The sequence below is a fragment of the Poecile atricapillus genome, chromosome 3, assembly GCF_030490865.1.
Source record: "Poecile atricapillus isolate bPoeAtr1 chromosome 3, bPoeAtr1.hap1, whole genome shotgun sequence".
In the NCBI taxonomy this organism is placed as follows: domain Eukaryota; kingdom Metazoa; phylum Chordata; class Aves; order Passeriformes; family Paridae; genus Poecile; species Poecile atricapillus.
The window spans coordinates 74,267,810-74,292,166 of NC_081251.1; the positions used below are offsets into that span (position 1 = coordinate 74,267,810).

The 24,357-nt window shown below is 38.2% G+C and overlaps 1 protein-coding gene across 5 annotated transcripts in view; it reads right to left on the minus strand.

Annotated features, from left to right (window-relative positions):
• Positions 1-24,357, minus strand: part of SMOC2 (SPARC related modular calcium binding 2) — a 150,325-nt gene that overhangs the window by 84,256 nt on the left and 41,712 nt on the right. For all 5 annotated transcript variants that reach the window (XM_058836233.1, XM_058836232.1, XM_058836237.1 and 2 more), the window contains exon 2: positions 11,767-11,938. In XM_058836233.1, the coding sequence (XP_058692216.1) occupies positions 11,767-11,938 (172 nt within the window). The remainder of the gene's footprint in view (positions 1-11,766; positions 11,939-24,357) is intronic.

The following is a 24,357-nucleotide window of genomic DNA, read 5'->3' on the forward strand; positions in this document are numbered from 1 at the left end:
GTTACTTGGTACTGGTCTCCACCCAAGAGACCAAATAGCTAAGTAGCCAGCTTTAATTTGGCAGTTTCTATTGTCTAATGAACTGCATTGTCTACTACATATACTTTATTTCAGTTAGGCAGTCAAGAACTTAAAAAAAGACACGTAACATAAGCTGTTGCTGTTGTACCTTTTGCACTACAAATTTTAGCATGCTGCTGATGCAGAATCAGAATTTCAGAATCTGCTTGAGCTAAGCAATGTCAGGAAAAATAAGAATATCAGGTGAGCTTAAGGTAGTATTTATGACTTCAAGATGTGACTGTAACATCTGAATTAGAATGATTTCAAACATACGAGCAGAGAAATTTGCTGCTCTGATCCCTGTTTGGTTTAAAGACTGTTTGACAGAAACCGATTCATCCCATTTTAAGGCTAAAACTGTCCAATGATTACCTGTGAGACAGAGGTATTGCGGTGATTCACTAAAGCTTATGCAGTTCTTCAAAAGCATGGGGACAGCCCTTCTAGTCCATGCAAGTTGCAAACTGCACAGAATCTGAACAGTGAGGCAGCAGCACTTGACAGAGGTTTGCACACAGGTGAGCCAGCTGAATTCCCAGTCCCCCACAAACCCTCTCTGTGCCAGTATGAGCCAGACACACATTGACAGAACCATCCTGGAAACTCAGTGGAGTAGCAGAAGTTCCTTTTTACAGGGTAAATCCTTCACTTGTCACCTCCACTGAGCTTTGGACAACTCACCTGGCGGCACGAGCATTACAAAATTCTTTCAAGTCCTAGGCAATCTGATGTGGAAGTGTAGCATAATGAGGACAAAAAACTTGTCCTTAGCATCTGCATTTTGAAAACAAAATTGGGGCCCCTTAATTCTAACCTATTTCTCTCCTGAACTTGGATTCATGTGCATAGTTCTCTGTGTTACTTTACTCTTCTCAAAGGAACACTATGAGAGATCATGTTCCTAATATGCCCCAAATACAAATAGTTTCACTTTGAAAAACTATGTTTCAGTCTTAGCATAATTAATTGCACTATGCTGTTTCAGGAGGGATACTCACAGAGATGCAATGATACCTGAAAGGGACAGAGAAGTTCAAGCAGTCAGAAATGTGAGAAAGAAAAAAAATAAGGAACTGAATTAGTCTGTACTTTGGCACTTTAATAGTTTGTTTCTCCAAGGGAATATAGCCAATGTACTGTGCAGCTCAGGTAAAGTCTGTTAATTTGTGCACTGCCAAAGTTTTTTTGGGAAAAAAAAAAAAAGAAAAAAAATAGAATGAAACATTTTAAGCAAGCTTTGGTGTCGTAAGCATTCTTTTGAGTATGGTTTGGTTATACAGTACTTAATAACATGTGGTTTTAATGTAGCTAGTATTTTAACTGAAAATAAATCACTCCTTTGTTGGACCTCTGTCCTCGTTTTTCTAGAATGACATGTGGTTTAAATGTCTAAAAGGAAAAGTGATATAAATTCCATCACATAAGGTCTCTGGTATAGTACCAGCAGGGTTGTAAATTATCTTCAATAGATGAATTATCATGAAAATATGCCAAGAAGAAAGAGAAGTTCTCCAAACTGTCCACCACTTGTTCCTAAACAGCCTGATGCTCTAAAGGCCTCCTATTCATGGATGATCTAATATGCTTTAAAATCAACAGTCACCAAATTTATTGGAATATAAAATTCACATTTGAAGTCTTATTTTGTATTATATAACCATGGAAACATTTTAAACCTATTGGGCATTACTGTGCTTCAGTATACTCAAAATAAAACCATGAGGAAGATCTCTTATCTAGCTAAGCTTCTGAAATTGTATAAAGTCAAAATATTATTTCCAGTTCTGTTTGGGTTTTTTTTTTTTATTTTACTGAAATATTACTGCAGAAGAATAATTATGACATAGAGTTGAGGTCCAAACCTGATAGAAGAAATGTAATTGGGTGATCAAGATAAAAAGAAATATAAAAACATTCATACTCAGAATATTAATGACCATTAAATTATTAATTCAGAGACGCTAAAATCCTTCCAAATAAAAAAGAGATGGCTGAAAAGAAATTTTATAATTGCTAAAATAATTTATAATTTCTTTATAAAAGAAATATAATATAATTAAATTTATTATTTTCAATAAATTTGTATGTAGGATTACACCGTCTGATCATCTGCCTCTGTGCCCTGGTTGCAATGCCTTCAAAATTGATTGCATAACTTCCAGCATTTTTTCCAAAGAAAAAGAATTCCAGACATTTAAGGGCTATACATTTATGCAAAATAACAGCTGAAAAAGGATGAAAAGATGATTTCCTGACATGACTGCGAGAAAGGCTAATACATGAGCTCACACCAAAATACCAGACAAGAGACAGTTGTAGGGAAATCTTGCAGCTCCTTACATGCATAAATAAGTGATGGGTGACATCCTAATCCATAGGGAGAAAAACCTTCCACATGGCCATTGCTCATGAGCATTCGGCAAAGGCAAGTCTGGGATTCACTGTACAAAGTCTCCTTTGTCTGCATCCAGACAATTCTTCTCTACAGGTCCCTCTGTGCACCTTGTAGTAGTGTAGGTAATGAAAATGCTCACATGAATCTCAGATTAATAGGGTGAGTCTAGAATTATGTGGTTTGCCAGAATTTCATTTACATGAATGAATCAATCAATAAATACATCTGAGGGGATTGGTACTAGTAAAGTCTCTCGCACACAGATTCAACTTTGCTATTTATGTAGGACAGGAATCATTCAGATCAGGATGGACACTGATTATTTTGAAATGAATACCAAGAATGAAAGGTGATAGGACTCACCTAGTACCTTTGTGCTGATTAATCAGCCCACAGCTTTTGACTTTTCAGCATTGCCCCTGACAAAAGCAGGCTAAACTCATGAGTTGAGCAGTGTCTCTCTAGTGACAAACCTGAGAGTAGAGGGGACTCTGAGGCTGCAAGGTTTTGGAAGGATGACAAACACTGTGTAATGCTGCAAAGATTTTTTTAAATTTATTTATTTATTTATTTTTAATCTATTTTTCTTTAAACTTTTGGAACTTTCTAGTGGGAAAAGTAAGGGGCTTGAAACTGTTATTGGTTTCTTATTAGAATTTCCACTATTATTTCTCTTCCTAACTGAAGTATTAATAAGGAAGCCAGCAGACTCAGGATGGATTCTTGTATACATCCTGGTGAAAAGACCATGAGGTTCTAAGACCCGTTAAAATCTGCCTGAAATGCTGCTTAATTAGCCTACAGTCATACAATGAGAAGAGCTAATTTTGCAGATATACACGTCCAGCTGTAATTTGGAACTGTGTCAATGACCAGCTCAGTGAGACTTTATCCTCTCAACTCCAGATAAATGGGCTTTTACATCCCACAGCCTTGTGGGGAATTGGAAAAAAAAAATATATCACCTGGCATAGAGGTTGAGCATGAAGTTGCATGAGTTTACCTTAAATCAGGTCACTGGGACTCTGTTAGCTATCAAACTGGATTAGTACATGGCTCATTGAATTTTAGCATGGTATGTTGGCCAATGTGTTGATTGTACCTCTGTGACTCTGTACCAGGACTGCAAAAGCAACCAGAGGTTTAATAAGATGAACACATCTTGAGGAGTACAACAGAAGACAAAACTGAGTGTATGGGAGCGCACAGAAATACACAGAACTTAAGAGAGTGCAGAGTTGTAGCTGTTTGGGCAGAGCTTTCTGAATTGCCCTGGTGATGATTCTGGCTTGCAGGGGAGACCAATGACCAGAAAGCACAACCAAAATAAAAAGTCATCTTATTCTGATCTAAGTTTCTCTGTGCAACAGGGAAAACTTTCACCTGTGAAGAGGTGCCACTACATTGCTGCAGGATCTTCCTGAGATAGCACTGAAGTCAACAGGAAATTCTGGAAATAGAGTTAACCTCACAAACAGCACCAGCCTGACTTGGAACTAATATCATTTTATGCTTTATTTCCAGCAGTACAGCTCCGAAAACACTGAGCTTCAGGGAAAAAAAACATGCACCAACTTCAACTCTGCTGGCTAATCCTTGAATAATATATCAAACAGAGGGAAGTTTATTACTGCAAAGTAGAAGTTTATCATTATAACAATGACACAAACTCATCAAAGGTGTAAACACCATCTCTAAGGTGACATTCAGTACAATTGATTTACAGGAATTTTGGGGCTCTACAGGGAGTTCTAACCCAGATTCTCTCTTGGAAAAGCATACTGCTTGCCAAAAGTATAGATAAATCTCTTGCAAAAGTTCCAGTTTAGTTCATCTGGCATTTTTTTGTTTGCTGTGTATCGCAGGAAGAATAAAAATACCTTTCTCAGTCCCAACACATGGAGCAAACATTACTTGCTTTGCAAGAGATTTATTGATATTTAAGGTTGTTTGACACAACCTTGTTATATATATTTTTATATATTATGCAAAAGATACACTTCATCCTTTACTTAGTTACTTTATTGTAGATTGAATATTCTGTTGAACACATCAGAAAAGTTTACTACTTTGTAAAAACTATATATAAAATGGTTAACTTCATCATTTCAAGGTTTCCTTGAGAGCTTCCCACAGACAGTCAGCTGTTCTTGCACTAAAGAGAAAGCTTTTCTAAAGTCACATAGATGTGAACAAGCAGACCTAGTGCAGACACACACAATCCAAAGACCTTTCACTGTTTCCCTTTGCACCTCTATTTTGCCACAATACCTGTCTATACTTGTCCTTTAACTTAGAAACATGCAGCGCAACAAGTTATTTCAAGTTAGCTGTGCACCTGAGCACTTTCCTGGATTGTCCAAACAACAAACCAGATTTTATTTCTGCTTCTGTGCTTCTTTCCTGCTGGTTATACCCTTTTGATAACTGGTAGTGATGTGATAAAAGTCAAACAGTCTTAATTTGCAGTTAATTTAGCACAAAAATTTTATTCAGAGCACAAGACACCACTTGGTTTATACGGAATAAGCCACTCATGAAAATTTCCTATTATTTTGACCTAGGTCAATGTATATTGTAAAGAACTGATTGTGTCTAACAGCAAAGCAGATAAAAAGCTGTAGCCTCTAGTGATAGGAAATGTAGCAATCTATAGATGCTGAAAGTATCAAGTTTTAGAGGTGCAGAGATATTAGCCTCTTGGGTTGGAAAGGTTGTCAGCACAGACATTTAGCCTGACATGGTCATAAAATAATGACTTGCTGCTTCGTGACAAGAGCTGGCCAACTCTTTCACTATTTATTTTTATAGCTGCTTTCTGGATTCAAGCAAAACAGCAGAGCAATCTTAGCCTAAACTCTCCTCTATTGGCATCTAACAGACAGAGCCAGGCAGTGTGGGGTTTCTTTGTTGTTTTCTTTTTGCTTTTTATTTTTCCCCCACATTTTGCAACCACAAAGCAATTTAGATATCTAAGCTCTAAGATAAAATAAGGAATGTTGTGCTGGATTCCCTCTTGGCACACTATTTCAGTTTGCTAACAGTCACATTTGGAGAGATTCAGTCTGGTTAGAACTGAATCAAACGCTTCAAGAAAAACTAAAGCAACAGCTTTCCAATTTTTTGGATGCCAAAGGCTACACTAGGCTTTCTGAGAAGAGCAGAGATTTGATAGTTTGGAGAAGTTTAGTTTGTTAATTCTTGCACAGAAAATCTGAGAAGGTTTGCAACTATTTTTGGTTCCTAGTCTTCAGTGCAGTATTATTGCTTTAGCACTCTCCACTTCTTTTAGGACCTTCATTTTTATATGAAGTCTGAAACTCAAACTGAAAATACATGAGCAGAAATGAAAACTCCACAAAAAACACTCCAAAAGATTACTTTCAAATCAAATTGCTGTAGTGCATATTTGATTTTATGAAGACACATTTTTTTGTGCATATGAATGCCCTTACATACCTTATTTCTGTGCAGTCTGGCTTCAGCAAATTCTGCTTGGAGAAATACTAGCAATAAAAATTGATAATTTTAAAAAGGGGTAAACTCTCTTTCCAAAAAACTGTGGATACTATCCCAGCATTACTCGTATTGTGTTCTAAGTACCACTAGATACATTTAAAAGAGCAAAGACTGTTCCACAAAAATATTCCAAACGTACTTAAAATGATATTCATTTCCATTAAATGCTTACTAGAAAGTATAATCAGAAGCCAGTTCCACTTACTTTAAGAGATAACATAAATTGTAACTTCTATATGTAGATACCTTTTTCACCAAGACGTTGAATATTTTTTTTCTCAACACTTTTACTACAGCGGCTTGATGTGTAACATCATGACACATAATATAAATGAAGACTCAAAACCAAAACTAGGTTGGGGCTGAAAAGTGTTTGTATCAGGAGGGCCAGCATCACAGTCTGGAAACCTGCATTCATCCTACAGATTAAACACAATGTCTACAGTGAGAAAATATGTCTGAAAAAGGAGGAGACAGCTCCTAGCTGAAAGTATTTTAAGACAAAAATCTGCCATATAATCAATCTTCCTCCTGTAAGGTTTATTTTCAAAAATCCCAAAGTTGGTACCACTTCTCAATATATTCTTTTTTTAATACGTTTTTCAAAATAGCAAAAAAACCTGCATCACTCCTTTTTTCCTTTTCCTCATAGAAGATGAGAAAAGAAAAGGGACAGCTGAGGACACGTAAAAACTGCCCTGTTTTTAGCGTACAGACTGTGCAAGGTCTCAGTCTGCTCAGGTTTATTTTTAAGACCGACACCTTGGTCCAGTCCAGCTTTCACTCACTTCAGTTAGAAAAAGAACCATACCTACCCACTTCTTTTTTCTCTCTCCAAACGAAACATCTTGGGAGCATGTCCTACCACCCAAACACATCCCACAGGGCTGCCTTCCAGGCAGCAGGTGCAGCGGCCAAGCCAAGGTCCCTGCCCACACTCTGAGCGAAGGGACATGCTCAGGCACTGCGAGCACACGTCAGCCTCACACCCGCCTGGCTCACAGGCAAACCTGAGCTGGATGGCAGCCTCCATGGGAATTCTGGAAAAGGTGTGCGCTCAGAAAACATGTCCAGCATTCACAACCCAGTTCTTTAGCTAATAGGCAAGAGTAATGTTTCTCCAAATTACACTTGGGTTCGTTAATTATGAGACCAAGACCAACTTGTGGTCTCAAAACAACCAGTGCCCAGCAATGCCTTCATTCTTTTCACAAAGAGAAAATCCTATTAGCATGTTTATCCAAAGGCAGAAATTTCAATTTATTTAATCATGCTTTTAATCCATTCATTAACTCATTGTACTAATAGCTTAAATGAGTAAAACTTTTCACCATTCCTGAAAGCCCTAATTTTAAGAAGCAAATGCTGAGCATTTTCTTCTTTAAGGAAAGCAAATAGCAAAATCCCTGTTTTATAAGAAATTTCACTCATATTTTGATGTGCTTTGGTTCCTTTTGTTACTTGTGAGAATGAAGATATTACCTTTTGTTATATCTATGATAGCTCAAAAATGTCCTCAGCATTTTTAAACCGTGAGGCTCTTTAAGGTACCATAAATGAATTAAGCTAAACATGATCCACCTAAGGTTTCCCACGGAGAAAGGGGGATCTACATAGCTACAGAAAAACAATGACACTGCTCTGTGTGATGGCTCTCCTTGGTGTACTCACAAAGCAGTAAGTCACTGTTGGGGCCACCTCTGCAAATACTGAATACACACTCAGTGTTAGACAGATTAAACTCCAAACCCCTCCGAAATTAAATATCACTGTGCAAAGCTCCTACATTGCCATTTTCACTAAGGACCACACAGACATTTGTGGTAGTCCAGTTTAGCGGTTGCTTACAAACCCAGGTTATTGTTACATGATGATAGAGAAGTAAGGAAATGTGATGAGAGTTGGCAGTGGAGATTTTATAGTGATTGACAATTTGTATCAAAACTCCAGCCATTATAGAAGTCTTATTTTAGTGAAGTACTTGTAGAGAAGTCACAAAATCTAAGTACCTCAGCTGGGATATTTTAATAACTCTGTGTTAGGGTAGAGGTATGCTGGCAAGATGGAACATATGATTTTTTTTTTAATTTCTTTAATTGATCACGATGCCAGAATACCAAATATTATTACCGAGCCACTTGCTTAATAATTGAGATCATTAGTCTCCAGGGCCCCAATTATGGGCCAGGCACATTCACTTAAAAACAAACTGAGAAATGAAATGGGTATTCTTAATGCTATTTAAGAAATAAGAGAAATGAAAGAGGAAAGAAAAAAACACTAAACAGCCTTAAACCTGTAAAAGAAGGCACCTCTGTGCATGCTGCCCGCTGGGAGTAGTTCTTGGCCCATCTTTCCACTGAGCCACATAGATACAGTCCTCAAGAGAGCACAGCTGGCCAGTGCCCAAAGTGAAACAGGGAGCACTTACCACCTTTCCTGCATGATGCTCACACTGTCTCCTTGCATTACTTAATTAATTTGTGCAGACATAGTGTCTGTCTTTCTGAGCAGTTTAAAAGCAATTACACTGCTTTTCCACTTCTTCTATGTTTTGTTCCTTTGGCTATGCTGGGCCAGATTTACTGTGAAGCACTTGTGTGTGCATGTGGTTGATCCCCATCACAGGTGATATTTTAACAGTCCTAACTGTTAAACAACATGAGTAGTATTTCTCAGCTGTCAACATACATTTATTTATTAGATATGTAATCTTGTTGCACAGTAAATGTCTGTATCAAGCAGGTGGCAAGTCTCCAGAACTTCAGAATTAAGATTTTGTTTGGAAAAGTATCCAAAAATGTGGATGTTCATCTACAGTGTACACAGTTTATTTGTGATCCTAGAAACTCTAAAAGTAGCCTGGAAATTTTATAAGATTTTAGCTTCTTATAGCATTTCCAAGCTTAGCAATGGATTCCAGCAAAGACTGGAAGTGGACTTAAAATAAAAAAAGTTATAAAATTATTGTCTTCAAAAAAAGAAAGCAAGCTAAAAGAATGGCCTATTTGATGCTTTTTTTTTTTTTTTTTTTTTTTTGTTAAAGGTGGGCTGTCTTTCAGAAATGAGAGTAAGTTTCAAGGTTCATTTGTTTTCAGGTTTGTTTAAACTGTTTTAATCTCTGCTGCAGTCATCAGGAACTAGAACAGAAGTACAAGGGAAAGAAAAATTGTTTAAATGCTGCCATTTTACTGTGATCTTTTAAGATCTAGGATCTAAAAATGTTTTCCTTTAAATGCTAAAGGATTGCCTGGGCTGGGCACTCTTGCTGTGAATGAAACTTGAATTAGAAAGGAAACAAGCACACACAGAGAAAACTATCCCTTTGTACTTTTTAGTATTTAAGTGTTTAAAACCAAATAGATGAGAAAAATGTTGAGAACAGGTGAGAAAGAGAAAAAAGAGTCAATATAAATGTGCCTTTCCCAGGAAAAAAGAAATAGATAAAGCAGGCATCAGTCTTGTAGTCATTCAAAATTCCTTATGGATGTAAAAGAAATCACAGTTCTGAACACCTAAACAAGGAATGATGGACTCAAAATTATTCCAAAAGGCTGTCAACATAAAGTGTCAAGGTCTTTAGATTTCTAAGAGCTAGTCATCATTTATTTAATTAAAATGGTACCTGGAAATATTTCGTTTTCAGAGAAGATTTTTGTGAGGTGAATAAGGATTTTTTTTTTTTTTTTCAGAAGACAGGAGGAGACAGCCTTTTTTGATCCATTTGGATGATTATCACGGCACAGATTTAAAACTGTGAAGTCTATACTAGGAATCACCTATTTTCTCCCTTCAGAACATCCACATGAAAACATGTGTATTTCTTTCCCTTTTACCTGAAAGCTCAAAACTTCTTTCAAAACCAGTGCTTTAATGGGGAGTTAGGGTGGGTGTCTGTTTTTTCACGGGTACAGACAAACACTTCCAAAAGGATCTGTTTTCATTCCTGCATAGAATGAAAGTAAATTCTGAAACCTTGAAAGCTGCTCTCTAATGAAATATCACTTTTTGGTTAGCCCCACTAAAACAACCCTCTACTTTTGATCAAGCATCACCTGCAACAACAAATTTCACCACTCAAAAGCAACTGGTTCAAAAGGTCTTAATCAGAGGACTTCCTTGGCTCTTTCAGAATGTTTGATATGACCATCAGAACTAGCCCTAGCAATCCTGAAACTGAAACTGCAGCTAGGCAAATGAATCATCTTTTTCTTCTTCAAAACTTGTTTTTACAGCTTGAAATATTTCTGATGATCGCAGCCATAAGTAGAAATAAAGACACTGGTCACTTCAAAATTTAAGACTGCTTTACTGAATAAGACATACTATGAAAATGTAAAATTAAAAGAGCACTGCTCTCTTGCTGATACTGACCAAGTGCATTATTGGCAAATATCTGCCTATTACCATTCAAAGAAAAAAACATTTGGTTGAGGAGAAAATTATGTGTACATGCAATCAGCAATATTTAAGATGCCTAAAGTGTCTAATTCCAATTTTACAATTCTACTCTATGCATTAATAAATAAACAGCAAATGAACATTTCTCCCAATTGTAGCTATTGACTGCAGAAACACTTGACAGTATCAATGATGAAACTTCAGTAGAGCAATTCTCATCTTAATGAAGAAAATTTCTTGTCTATGAGTTTTTCAATATGGTATAAAAAAAATAAAGAAAAACACTCAAAACTAATTTCCATAAAGCTCTAATGTATAAAATGAACAAATACCGAGTGCACAATATTTGTCTCTATCGTTCATGAGTGTAACAAAAGCTTTGGCTCAGGTAGCTTCATTATGTTATCCTTGCTCACCACAGTAAATAGATCCATCACGCAATACAATGGTTTACTATGAAAGGGCTGAAGAATGAGGATACTGTTTCACTGCAGCAGAAGATGAGACAGAATGTCTCTTTGAAGCAGTCTTGGTGCTTCAGAGGTTTGCAGGAGCTAATGGAGAGAGATGATGTGGAAAATTGCCTCTTACAGGTTGAATTGGTGTGGTCCCTGGGGGTTTTCTTACCCTCCCCCCCCCCCCCCCCCCACCTCCACTCCCTGCCAATCTCTTTAGGACAGAGAGAAAGGGAAAGCAAATCTTTAGGACCACTGTTATTCTTACACTTTAGAAAGATCATTGTGTTGGGAATCACCCCACACTTCAGTAAGCAACTGCATTGTCTAGCACCACGTTACTCTAAAATTTAACTGTGGATATTTTATAGGGTTGCATGTCACCCAATTTCTCTAAAAAATATCAGAAGTAAAGGAGTGGATGATACAGGCAAGCAATGGCCTGTGAGAGCTCCATGCATTCCAAAGGTTTTTTTTGGATTTTGCTTTTTCACACTCAACACACCCTACCACCACAACCCCTGCCACACCACGTGATTGCAGTTAGGAAATACAAGACTTAATTTGACCATCTCAAACTCAAAATGCCAAATTTTACTAGATAAGAAACCTTGCAAGATAACAATATTTAAGAGTTTCTCTAAACTTGCTAATGATATGGTCCTTCTGAACAAGGACCCAACCACGTAATTTCCTTAATAGTGACTTACTGAAAAATAAGTGAATATGGGACTCACAATTCTGATGAAGGCTCAAGATTAATTTATCTTTAGACAGCATATTGTTACAGAAATAACAGGATTAATTTTAACCCACTTGCTTTTAGAAAACTCTTCAAGTCCAGCACTCCTGGTTTTCAATTCACAGACATTTCAAATACATTTTTAGAGTCTAGTGTTTTTCATTAGGGTCAAGGGAAACTGATTTTCTCACCTTTGCAGTTGCCTCGGTAGGCTATTTCCAGCTGAGGGTCTTTGCATTTGGCTCGTTGAAACTCACACCGGGACAGAAAAGTTCTTCCATCAGATGCACAGAGTGATTTCTGAGGGGAACCTGCACAGTCCAGGCTGCATTCTCTGTCTTTGTCTTGGTCCACTCTCAAAAACTAGGGGAAAAAAAAAATCATGCTGTAGAAATGCTATTCCCATGTGAAAACTTCCCTGTGGTCCCTTCCCCAGCAGACATACAAATATTACCCAAAAAATGAAAAGAAAGTTCTGCTAGATTTGTCTATTCAAATCCTAGGCAATTCAGTATATCTGGGATTATTCTGCTGCTGCTGCTGTGAAATGGCAGTGATTGCAACATCTCTGTAACATACACTAAATCCAGTATCGCAATTAGGAAATCCCTGAATATCTTTCAATCATTATGAATCTCAAAACAACAACTTGGAGTTTTTGGAGTGAAAATGGTGATGGCAAAAACATTCTTCACAGCAAAAATGAGACAGCAATGGATGCTTGTCTGTTTTATTAGATATTTATTAAATATTCTACAACGACAAGCTGAAAAGTCTATTCTAAGACCAAGTAGGATTATTTACATAAATATTCTCATTGTGGGTTTCAGTGCACCTCTTTCTAGTTTTGACACAAAGCTACACTGAACTCAACTAATTGTTCCTCCCTCCAATGCCAAGACCACAAGGCTCATGAGTTTGGCATCATCCTTGGCACTGTGAAAAGAAGGAGCTTCTCACCCTGAAACATGCTGCCAAAGAAAACCTAATCAGATCTGATGCCACTACATGCCAGCCAAAAATGAAGACAGATAAAAACAAAGGTATTACTTTATCATCTGAGCTCTTGAAAAGCTGAGACTAGGGAGGAGGTGAAGTCAGTAAGTGCTTAGATGAATTTCTCTATCCTTTTGCTTCTTCTGAACAAGCACAAAATTAAGCAAGGCATACAGCTAGGAGGAGGTAAACATTCTCCTAAGCACCATGAGGTGCCCAAGACAAGATCAGCATCCAGCTAAAGCACTTTTTATCATCGGTGCTACTTCATCATAACAAAACTCAGGTAGAGAAAGTTTTGAACTTCAGATGAGAAACTGAAATTAGGAGGTGGAAAATTTCAAGGAAAACAAAAAATGTGGACAAATAATAGTATTTGGTATTAAAAATTAAAAAAAAAAAACAACATTTTCTACAATTCCCCTGCATTTTATTACACCTAAGAAATATATAAAGAGAGTTATAAACCTCCATAATCTTCATACTTATGACTGTGGTCTATTTGCATTTCCTATCATTTTACATGAGGAAACACAGATGTTTTTCTGGAGAGTCTGCATGAAAATGGAGAGATTATCTCAAAGATATCACTTTAAAATAATAGTTATACGGTTGGACTTTTACCAGAATTTTTATATTTTAGTGGCACACTAAGATGAAAATGAAAGCTTCCTTCTCCCAATATTTTTGAGCAATTTTTCACTTTTAGGAATAATTAACTTCAGAAGCAAATTACTCACAAATTACACACAAACCCCAAATCTTTCTCCAAGGAATCTAGCTACAGAGTTCCAGAAGTGGAGAACAGATGTTCCTTGCTCTCCATTATGGTGTTATTTTGCAGATCCTTCCTGCTGACAGAAATTAATAATTAGGTGAGCTGAGTGGGAAGGGAGAAAAACTCAAGTAATCTCCCTTTGCCTGCACAATGAGTAACAGTGAAGACAGGCATCCATGATTCCGAACAACCTCCCAATCATGCTGGTCCCCAGGGCTTGCCTGGGTGTCCTGATGAGCTGCACTGTGGGAGCTCTGTGAGGTCATCCAGGCTTCCCCTTCTTGCCTGGGAGGCATCTGCAGAACTCTGAGATTAGGCCTACTTAGAACTGTGAAAAGGATTTCTCAATGAAAAATGGACCATATGGGGGCCCTAGCAAAAAAAAATAAAATGATCCAGTCCTCTGCTTTGCCTCCGACTTCCCCTGTGGATTTGGTGATGGCAAGTCAAGAGATCTCCCTCTTTCTATTTTGAGAAGTAAGGAATACAGCCTTTCTGCATGTAGAAGACTGCCCCTGTGTAATGGCTAGGCACTTTGCCACCCTTAATTTATCCTCACCAACACCTCTGTTGAGCAGAGAATTAGTTTTCAAAAGCACAGGAAGGCTACATGACCCATAGAAAATCATACAGGCACTGAACCCAGGCACCAGAAGAAAATCACACACAGCAGCAGCCTATCCCCGGTACCATTTTCCACCCTGAGTTTCCTCACTTGCTCTGTTTTGAACTGTTGCAGGAGGTGAGTATGCCTGACAGTAACACTGTGGACAGAAAATCCCCTTAATTGTCTGAGGAACAAAATCCGCTCCCCTGAGAGCATAACAGTTCACAGATAAAAAGCTGTATTTTAAAGGGCATTTATCCAAAGAGTTTTGTTTAAGTATTTTATTATTTCAAAGCCTTAGAGTAGATTAGGGCAAATTAAAGGTTCAAGAACATCCAAGCAACCTGGAAAAGCAGAGGATGAAGACGTACCCAAGACACAAAACCACTTGAATAGCTTATTGGTTAGCCAAACCTCACTGGAGAATTTGGGTTGTACATTTAAACAATTTCCACCAACCTAGCGTAACTGAGAGATTTAAGAGCAGGAAGGACAAAAAGGCAAGCAATTTAAGGAAAGACAGCATGGAAGAGAGACTGGCAAATGTACTTAGAATAAAACATACAGAAAGTATGTGATTGACATTTGGAAAATACTTCATTGTCATCTTTACTACAGCAGTATAAGATGGTAAAGTCAGTACTGCTTCCTCACACAGACAAAGGAATTGATAAACACATCAAAAACTAATGCTGAAACAAGAAAGGGCTATGGAATTTCTCCTAAGATTTGCTACTTGTTCAAAGAGAAACAAGCACAGTCAGTGACAGAAAAGCTGGGATCACACTGGTGCACATCTTACAGCTGTACTTTCCTGTGAAAGTAGTCCTTTTGATTAAAATAGGACATTTAGAGAGAGAAAAAAAAGGCTCAATACGGACCAGAAAGTGACTCACTCTCAGTATTGGTTCATCTATTTCTGTCTTTGAATTCATTTAACAAATGTGTTATTGTACAAACATGTGATTCACTGAAAGACAAGCTTAAAAATCAGCATTTCTGTTGAATGCTGGTAACGACTGAAATTAGGCCAACAATAGTTGACCAACCTGAGACAGAATGATTTTGAACAACCAGCAGAAAGTGGACAATTATGGTTAAACACTATTAAAAAGCAAAACTCTTTTAACAGAGAGGTGTTCTTGCCCTAATGACACAGAAACCAGCCTAGTCATGTTTCAAAAAATTGGTTTCAACTAAAAATTATTCCACAGATTATGAGGCACGACTCAACTGGAATTGCAGTAACTTATCTTCTCCTTTACATTTCAGTATCATTTATTTCAGCCTTTCCAAAGCACTAAACTTGACAACACCCAGCTTCCAAGGGGCTTACTATTCTGTACGAGGCACTGCTTTAAATTCTCATGTAGCATTTCTGAGAAGAAAGAATAATAATGGGGCTATAGCAGAAAAAATATTTGATTTTAGGTTTACCTCATTAATAAAACCTAATCACTAAAGTCACTAGATATGTGTACCCACTTGACAGGTATAAGCATTTCTGAAATATTATTTACTGTCATATATTTCTGGCATCATGGAATTCCAGTGTTTTCCTTCACTGTCTCACACTTCAAAGAATCTTAATACTGGATGAAAGGTATCACTGATGGTCCCAGTGATCTTTCATCTCTCTGTTGCTGAAGTTCAGCGTATGAAGTAGCAAACACATGAAACCTTGCTTAAACTGGAAGAAAATATTTCTGCTCTGTTTTTTGCTCTGTTTTCTGCTCTGATTTATCTTTCGGCTTTGTTTTTGGTACTGGTGCCACATCTGAGGTATGGACAGTCAGGATGCTTATTTCTTCAACCACAAGCAATGTGTTGCAGTCAATGAGAAAGTTTTTACAGTACCTTAAAAGTAGGAAATTGATGGTTTCCTTACTGTGCTATTAAACTATTTATCAAAATAGCATGTGTGTATAACCCTCCTCACTGCTGTAGTGTAACACATATCTTTACCTTACACTGTTCACTCTTATGCAGGGATTCAGTGTCGTTCCCTCTGGTCTACATCCTTGTCATAAGGTTACTTTACCTTTAAGAAGGTTAAAGTTGCTGGAGGCTGCCGGGAGTCGTCTCTCCTGACCAATTATCGGTCATTGCTGAGAATTGACAGCAGTTTTAGCCATTGAAAAGTAGAATCAACTTGTGAACCCCACCTTAAAGTATACAACCAGAAATCTGTGGCTCTCTTTGTTTGCTGGCTGTAAAAAGTAGCAGAGCTTCGGCTTCTCGCTCTGCCCGGCCACATGTGGCCAGGCGGGGGCCGGGCCGGGCCTGCCGCGTCTCCCGTCTCCCGGCCGGGAGATGGGGCCTGCGGGAGCTTGCTCCGAGCCAAGCCGGGCCAGGCCGGTTCCTGGCTTGGCTGCAGGTTTTGCCGTGATGGAATTTACCAGAAACTGCTGAGTAAAGAAGGAGAAGAGCTCTAAGCCTGCTGCAAGCAAAAACGGTGACTGTGCTCTCCAGAGCAGCTGTGAGGAACTTTTCATCGCAGACAGCTCCAGCTCCTGTTCAGCAGAGATCACCGAACCATCTACAAAAGCTTGGGCAAGATTTTAACTCTTTCTTATCCAGATGAGACTTGCGGATTAATCTTTCTATCCAGAGAGAAAAAAGGAGAGTGATCAACATGAAAAGAGACTTTATAAACTACTAGTGGCAAGAAAGAAAAGAAACTTCAAGAAAGGTAGAGAATTAAGAAGATGCTTTAATTAAGCTGAAATATCTTTCTGTTAAAACTATGGGGATGGACAATAAAGTCCTGAAAAGAACTCCTTTAATTCATGATAGTGTATGGGGAGGAATAGAGTGTTCAAAGTGTAAATTTGAGTAAAAAGCAGAGTAATTGTGGTATAGTGAAGTGCTGGGAAATTTGAAGCGTTGAGAGGCAATGAGAAAACTGTTTTCTAGTGAAGCGCACAGAAACAGATGAAGAATGCTTTTTGCCTTTGAATAACTTATCCTTAAAAATGCTATCCCCAAACTAATGACCTATAACACATTTCAGAGTGATGTGGAATAGGAGGAGTGAGCTTTGATAACAGCAGCTCTGAGCAGCTGATATCAGAAAAACAAGAAACTATAACAAAAATAGTTTTCTTGTGAAAAACTCCATAAATTAACAGAAAGGAACTTCTGTTTCTCTACAGAAACTGAGGAAAAGACTATAGAAAGAATTGAGACTGTTTAAACCATCAAAATTCTGAAGTTTTTGTCTCTGTTGTCATGTGAACAAAAGAATGGTGAACAGTAAGAAATGAAAAAGTTTTTCTAAAAGTTTATTCTGGTGTTCTTATTCTTGTAGTTTGTCAATAAACTTTCTTTATTCCTTTTAAGTGTTATGCCTGATTTGCTCTTGTTTTAATCCATATCTCACAGCAAGAAATAATCCTTTTTTCCCCTTTTTGTTAATTACTGGTTCAAAACCACGACAATCCTGCAGCTACATCAGCACAAGGGCAGAAAGGGTCTTTAGATGAAGATGAGTCACATGCACACCTCTGCATTTCTGGTGCACAAATCTGTGACCCCCACCCTCTGTAGTTCAGAGAAACTCTCTTTGCTTCTAAGCGGATGACAGTATAAGGGGAGAAAAATGGTGCTTGGCTAGAGAGCCAGCTGGATACACCTGCAAGCCAAACTGTGAGTCCAAGAAAGCAGAAGAGTCAAGACCAGTGTTACAGTCTGGCCACGGGGAGCACCAACATCTCTCTGCATTGGAAGAAAAGCTAACAACAGACGTACTTAGGCTGAGGTGTAAAGATTAGTTATTGAATCTGGCTCGAAGCCTCTTAAACAGTAATGGGAAATGCTCTACTCTACATTTCATAATACAATGCAGAGCTGTGGACTTTGGTTTGATGCCACTGTTTGATTAATCTGAGCAAGGCAGAACAGTTTTCCCCTTTCTTTTAAAAAAAAAAAAAAATTGGGCCAGTCTCTAGTATTTGCCACCCTGTAGAGACATCCTTAACACAAACAGGCTGCACGTAAAGCATAACTGATAACTATGCTAAACATATTTTTAATTTGCCCTAATATAAGTTTTATTACTAAAAATGAAGACCAGGAAACCACTTTTTCTGTCTGTGGATAGAAACTTCCATCCTTTTCTGTAACACCAGCTTGGAGTCTATGGGCTACAAAAGGCACAGACATTCAAATCCATGGATTTGGATAGTTCATCAGAGGTTTGTAACCAATCTTTCTTCAATTTATAGATTTCTTCAATTTTGACTGGACCTATATACCCTCCACTGACACTAGGTATTTAAGCAGTCAGTTTTTTATTTTATTTTTTGTGGACCCCTTATAACTGATATACAGACCTTCCCTTTGACTAAGTGAAACTACTTCCAGAATCTAAAATACAGTTCAAGATTGCTTGCAAAACAGGAGACTAACAGCTCACCTTGGAGGACTGAAGGCCAAAAGAGCCTGAAAAACAAGCAGAGGAGAGAAGATGGATGCTAGACATTACTGATTTGCTTGGAAAAGCCTACTGCAGACTACAGCTTGGAAAGGCAATTTCTTTATTCTGCATCTGGTTACTGTGAGATGTTGAATAGAATGGTCTGACTTCCCTGCTGCTGGCATGGGAGGTCTGCAAACAAACTGTGGAGCAGTGCACTCTAAAGTGGCTCTGTGCGGGGAGCTCAGTGCCGGTGAAAAATGTGCTGATTGACAGTGATTTATGTAGTCATGCTGTTTTTGTCTGATAACTGCCTGACAGGCAGATGTAGAAATCTCCAAGCTAGGAATATTTTGTTCCCTCTGGGCGCTTGTCTACAATGGAAAAATGAGTTAGACAACAATAATACATGTGTGTGTGCGTGTGTGTCTGCATATATGTATGTGGGGTATAAATCCACACATGCAAGTTATAATCTGTAAAGTCATATTCCCACATGTATTTCAGAAAAAGGCAATGATATTTAAATATCCACGTTACACTCTGCCTTAGAGAACATTCCAATCAGCTAGCCTGTCTCAATTAATCTGCTTCACTGAAACTAATTTTTTCAATGTTTATTTCTTCACTCTTCTCCCAAGAAATGAAGAAGAAGGTGATCCTCATGCATCCCTTCCAACTCATATTCTATGACTTGAAAGTGTATTTACAGAACAAACTCTACTCTCATCCCAATGCCATGGGAAAGCATTCAGCCCTAGCACTGAAATGGATGGAAAACTAAAGTTCTCTTTATCCTTGATATTTAGGGCAGTACCAGAAGATACCTTCAAAATACCCACTCTGTATGACTGCTGTACTCAACCAATCTTTAACAGACTTGTTCATCTTGTGCTAGCCCACTGAAGCAAAACAGTCCTTAATGACTGTTCCATGACCAACCCAGAGCTGTGCACTTGAAAAATTGTGACTTCATTCTGTTTACAACCATACAGGACATCCCCATTAAGGTTAAGCTTGCATGGAGGGATTTACACAGAGGCATCACAGGCTGGGCCTGTGCAGCCCTAAGAAAAAGTGACTGAGACCTCTCTAATGTGTATAAATACCTAAAGGTGGGTGTCAAGAGGATGGATCCAGACTCTTCTTGGTGGTGCCAAGAAACAGGACAAGAGGAAATGGGCAGAAATTGATGCCCAGAAATCTCCACCTGAACATAAGGAAGAACTTCACTGTGAGGGGGACTGAGCACTGAAACAGATTGTCCAGAGAGGTTTTGGAGTCTCCTTCACTGGGGACATTTGAGAAGCATCTGGATGCAATCCTGTGCAGTGTGCTCTAGGAGAACCCTGTTTGAACAGCAAGGCTGAACCAGATGACCCACTGGGGTCACTTCCAACCTGACCCATTCTGTGATTCTGAGACAAATCAGATATGATTCTGATGAGCCAGAACATGCCTGTGCTTGCTATTACCGTGGGCAAGGCCATTTGCACTTAAAACAAAAATAATCTCATCAAAACATTTCTGTCTCTTCTCAGTGCTAAGGGTTCTTGGCGTGCCTCAGAATCCATTATATTCCCCTACCAGACAAGTGACCAGATTATTGATTTCAATGAAGTTATCTCAAACTTGAGAAAAAAAATGAACATTTGCTCTTTAGAGTTCATTATCCCTGTTCATGTAAAAAATTAGTGACCCAGCCACAAGAGTGCAGCACTCTTCAGGGCAGCAAGCCATTATCATGGTGTCATAGTGTGGAACTAATTGTGTAGACTACAAAAATTAGAAATTGGCAGCTTTAGGATAAGATTCATCTGCCTTGGAAAAGATAGATCATGTCCTATAAACATCCCTTCTACCTTATGAACTGGAGAGTCTGATAAACTAGCTCTCCTGCAATTGTTTCAAGTTCTATGAGAATAACCTATCCTTCACTGTCAAACAAAGGGGAACAAACTTTCAAAGTCCCTGGTTTCAGAAAACTGAAACAGAGGTGGGCTCTAGGTTTCAAAAATAACTTTATCAAAGGTCTCCCGTAGGTTTGCATTTGCAGGGGCACATAGGAGGCAAAACTGTCTCTAATACCTGCTGAGACACTGTTTTATTGAAAAGGACCGTGTTAAACATTTGCACACAGACACCCCCCACCACCACTACCTTTGATTCATTATATTTCATGAAACTTTTCATATGTAACTTATGTGCAGCCTCTTTCCCTATAAAATTTAGCCAGGATGGTTGACATAAACAGCTAGAGTATGCAATTTCACGGAGTGGGAAGTTGGGGTTTGGGTTTGCTGGGTTTTGTTTCTTGTGTTGTGGTGGTGGTTGTTGTTTTATTTTTATTTTTTTTAATCACCCAGGATTAGTACTCAAAGTCAGCTCCAAGCTACCTACCTATCAATTAGAACACTGTTGTGCCTTACTCCCTCAGTGCCTGGAGTGCAGTAGAGCTTTTGGAGACTCACTGCCAAAACTACAGTCTCCTCTTGTTATGACCAGCACAGAAAATTATTAAACAAGGTTGTGCTTTGATTGATATGTTTTGCTTTGGCATGTTATTTTTTAAATGTTTATTGCTTTAACAGGTGTTTTTTTTAAATGACCTCTACTTTGCTGGATTGATGTAGGGATGGGGGGTGAATGTCAGCACATCCATCATTTCTTTATACTGCTGCTTCACAAATTACTAAAAAAGGCAAAACATCTCAGTTGTGCAACCATGTAAATGAGGAAGGACTAAGCTAAAACTGAAGCAAGCTGTGACATACATTCTTTTTTATTTTCAAGAAAGGATGGACACATGAACGCCAGAAAATGCTACCAGAACAAGGAGTCCAAATCTACTCTTTTTTTCCTTTCCTTGTCTTAAAAATAATCTTAAAGGTAGTGAAACCATATCTCTTGAAGGGTTACTCTCTTCAGTAGCTTAATTTTAGGCTCTAGTTCCACCCCTACTAACGTAAATATACAGATACCAACAGGAGCAGGCTTGGGCTCCTACTGAGTAGCACTCAGTCCTGGTGAATCACCTTTTGAGAAGGACCTTTCCCTAATTCATCTGAATGCTTCTATAGTGCAGTCTTTTCAAGCACAAAGCACTCACTTCAAATGAGTCATGCCAGAAATCTGCAAAATCTGAGCATCAAAAACAATGTATGAAAAATGTGTTAGCATTGACCCCATACAACTAAAAATAAAATTATGGTCTTAATTTTCAAGACATGATAAATACTATAAGTTACCCTAAAACACACTTTATCTGACTATATGTATTCCTTTCCAAGATGAGGACTCCTTCATATTCCTGAAACCACTAATTTTTGCCAACTGATCCTACTGTATTCACTTTAGAAGAAAACAGCCAACACATTTAATACTGTAGATACTTAGAAGTCATAAAAGTTCACCTCAGCAAGGGCAAATGATCTGCAACCTATTCTTTTCTTACAAAAAAACAGGTTACCTGACTTTTCAGAGGTAAGAAAAACCTCGTGATTTTTATTATAATTGTTTTTAACTTCAGTTTAACATAAACATGTGGGTTTCTTTCATCTTGCAACATCCAAAAAGTTAAACAGTATTGAAACTTATTGTATACATTGCCTGAAAATTGAATGTTGGATTGGGATAGAAAGCTTGAGAGACCTGTACAGTGCTGCAAACAAGCTGGTCCCGTCTCTATGTATGCATAAATATAAGTTAGAGAGAGCTCAGCCTTTTTATTTTGTCAGTGTCCAGTGGCATCATTTCTCTTGGTTTCAGAGTACCACCAGAAAAGTATACTGGTTCAACAGACTCAAAAACCTACAGATATAAAAAACTTTGGTTACCAGAGACAGGACAAATTAGTTCTACAAATTTAAGTTGTACTAGTACTATAAATTTCAGTTGAAACTCAAATTGAAAGGGTTTCTAATCTGAAGATATCCTGCTCTGCATCTACTACAATCCACTAGTTGCTGGCTTGTGCCATGTGTCCACTGCTCTGCATTTGTCCCAAGTCAGTGGTAACTTCATGCCCTTCATTCTTGTGGTATTGTTATTCACAATCTTTTCTTTGGCGGGTCGCTGTCATTTATAGTGTTTCTTCTCAGTTGCCAGAAGTCACACAGGGAGAAAATAAACAGAGAAACAGTGGGATGCATTGTGTATGTATTGAATTATCCTCTAGTTTACTTAAGCTTTTCATAAGTACTGACCCAGCTTTCAGAATACAAGTGGGCTAGCACAACCACCCTGTTAGCCAGTTTCCTGAGACACAGCTAATCTGTTTGGCTGGTATCTTTCATAACCTCAGCAACAACTTGGGAAAATAGACAAGTTTTACTTCTTGGTGTTGTTTAAAGGCCGCTTGCTTGAAAAATACTTTGGCTTCCAAAATATTGAAAAGCTATTTTAAAATGCAAGTAAAATCTAAGATCAACATTTCTATATTTGAGAGGTTTATTTTAGGATTAAGGAATATCGGTACACACCCTTTAAAGTGTCTGAGGTAGCTTAAAACAATAAAACTAAAGGCAATGACCTAGAACTCAAAATAAGAAGCATTAGGTTAAACCCCTATCACAAATGCCAGAAATCTACAGCATACAGGCCATGCAAAACCCTGAAAATGAGCTTTTAGATGATCATTTCCAGTGTAAGGTATCGCTCTTCCTGGAATCATGAAAGAGGGACTTCCTTTCCAGCTCACCTTTGCTCTCCCCCCACCACATTCTGAAGCAGCAGTCCAGCTGCAATTACACTGAGGTATGTCAAAAAAGAAAACTTCATAAGAAACACTTAGCTCTGTGAAAAGGAAATAGTTTATTAAAGGAATAGAGGGACCCCCTCAAAAGCCAAAGTGAAACAGTGCTGGATGTTGTGTTGCAGACTTGTAGGGAACAATCTCCCTTTGTGGGGGACAGAAAGGCTCAGCTAAAGAGGGCTTTTCTATATCTGAATTTCTATGCAACTCTATTTAGTGCCTATCACGATCGGCAGGCAACTGGCCACTCTCCATATGGCTGGTTGCCTTCTCTTCCTAGGGAACTAAAGAGCACAGAGGCATCTCAAATGACGAAGACACAGTATGAGACAATATCACAGCAGAGCATTTCTTTTTATAATTTAAATCAAGTAAGCAACTGATTCACGCAGGGCAGAAACTCGATAAGACATCAAAGGTCTAATCCCCAAGCCATAAAGCTAACTTGCTGACAACAACTGCAGAGTTCTAACTCTCTTACATTTATCACTGCCATCAGCTCCTTCAGAACAAAGTATTTGGGAAAGAAGGCAGGCAGCTGAGTCTGGGGGACAGATTTTGCTCTTTAGCTAAACTGTTGATCTTAAAATAATATGTTGCTAGGTTTAAATACTGTCATCTTTAAGAAGAGGAATCATGCTAAAAGCAATAATAGTACACATTTAGAGTATACAAGGGTTTAACAATTCAGTCTAATGTAAAAAAAAAACACTTTCCACCGGGATACAAGAACCTGTAAGCAGTTTTCTCAAACCACTGGCAGCTCTATTTCCCCTCAAGTTTGGGTTTTATGGAACTCTTGTGTTTGTTTGTATGTTGAGCAAAAACATTTTTCCTTTAATTTAAACCATTGTTTTCCAAGGAAAAAAGTCATTAGGAAGCCATTTATTTCTAATTATTATGAGGACTTTTTCAAAAAACAAACCCTTAAATATGAAAGACAAAATTTTGTGTTCATCTAGCAGTGGATAAAAGGGGTCAACAAACCATGATCCAAACCAGACATAAAATAATTTTTTCCAAGTTCTGTTTCACATTTTAAGTGGCTTCTGCTCTCTTTGTCAGAACTTTTTCTTGCAGTTCTTTGCCTTCTACACACCACTTGGCCAGTAGCTTTAAAATCTGCCCTAAATGATCACCCAGCAATCTGAGGGATGTCAAACTGTCATACTAGCAGTACAACCCATTGCTCCCTTTCCACCACAGACCCAAATGTGTGAGATGTCTTGAT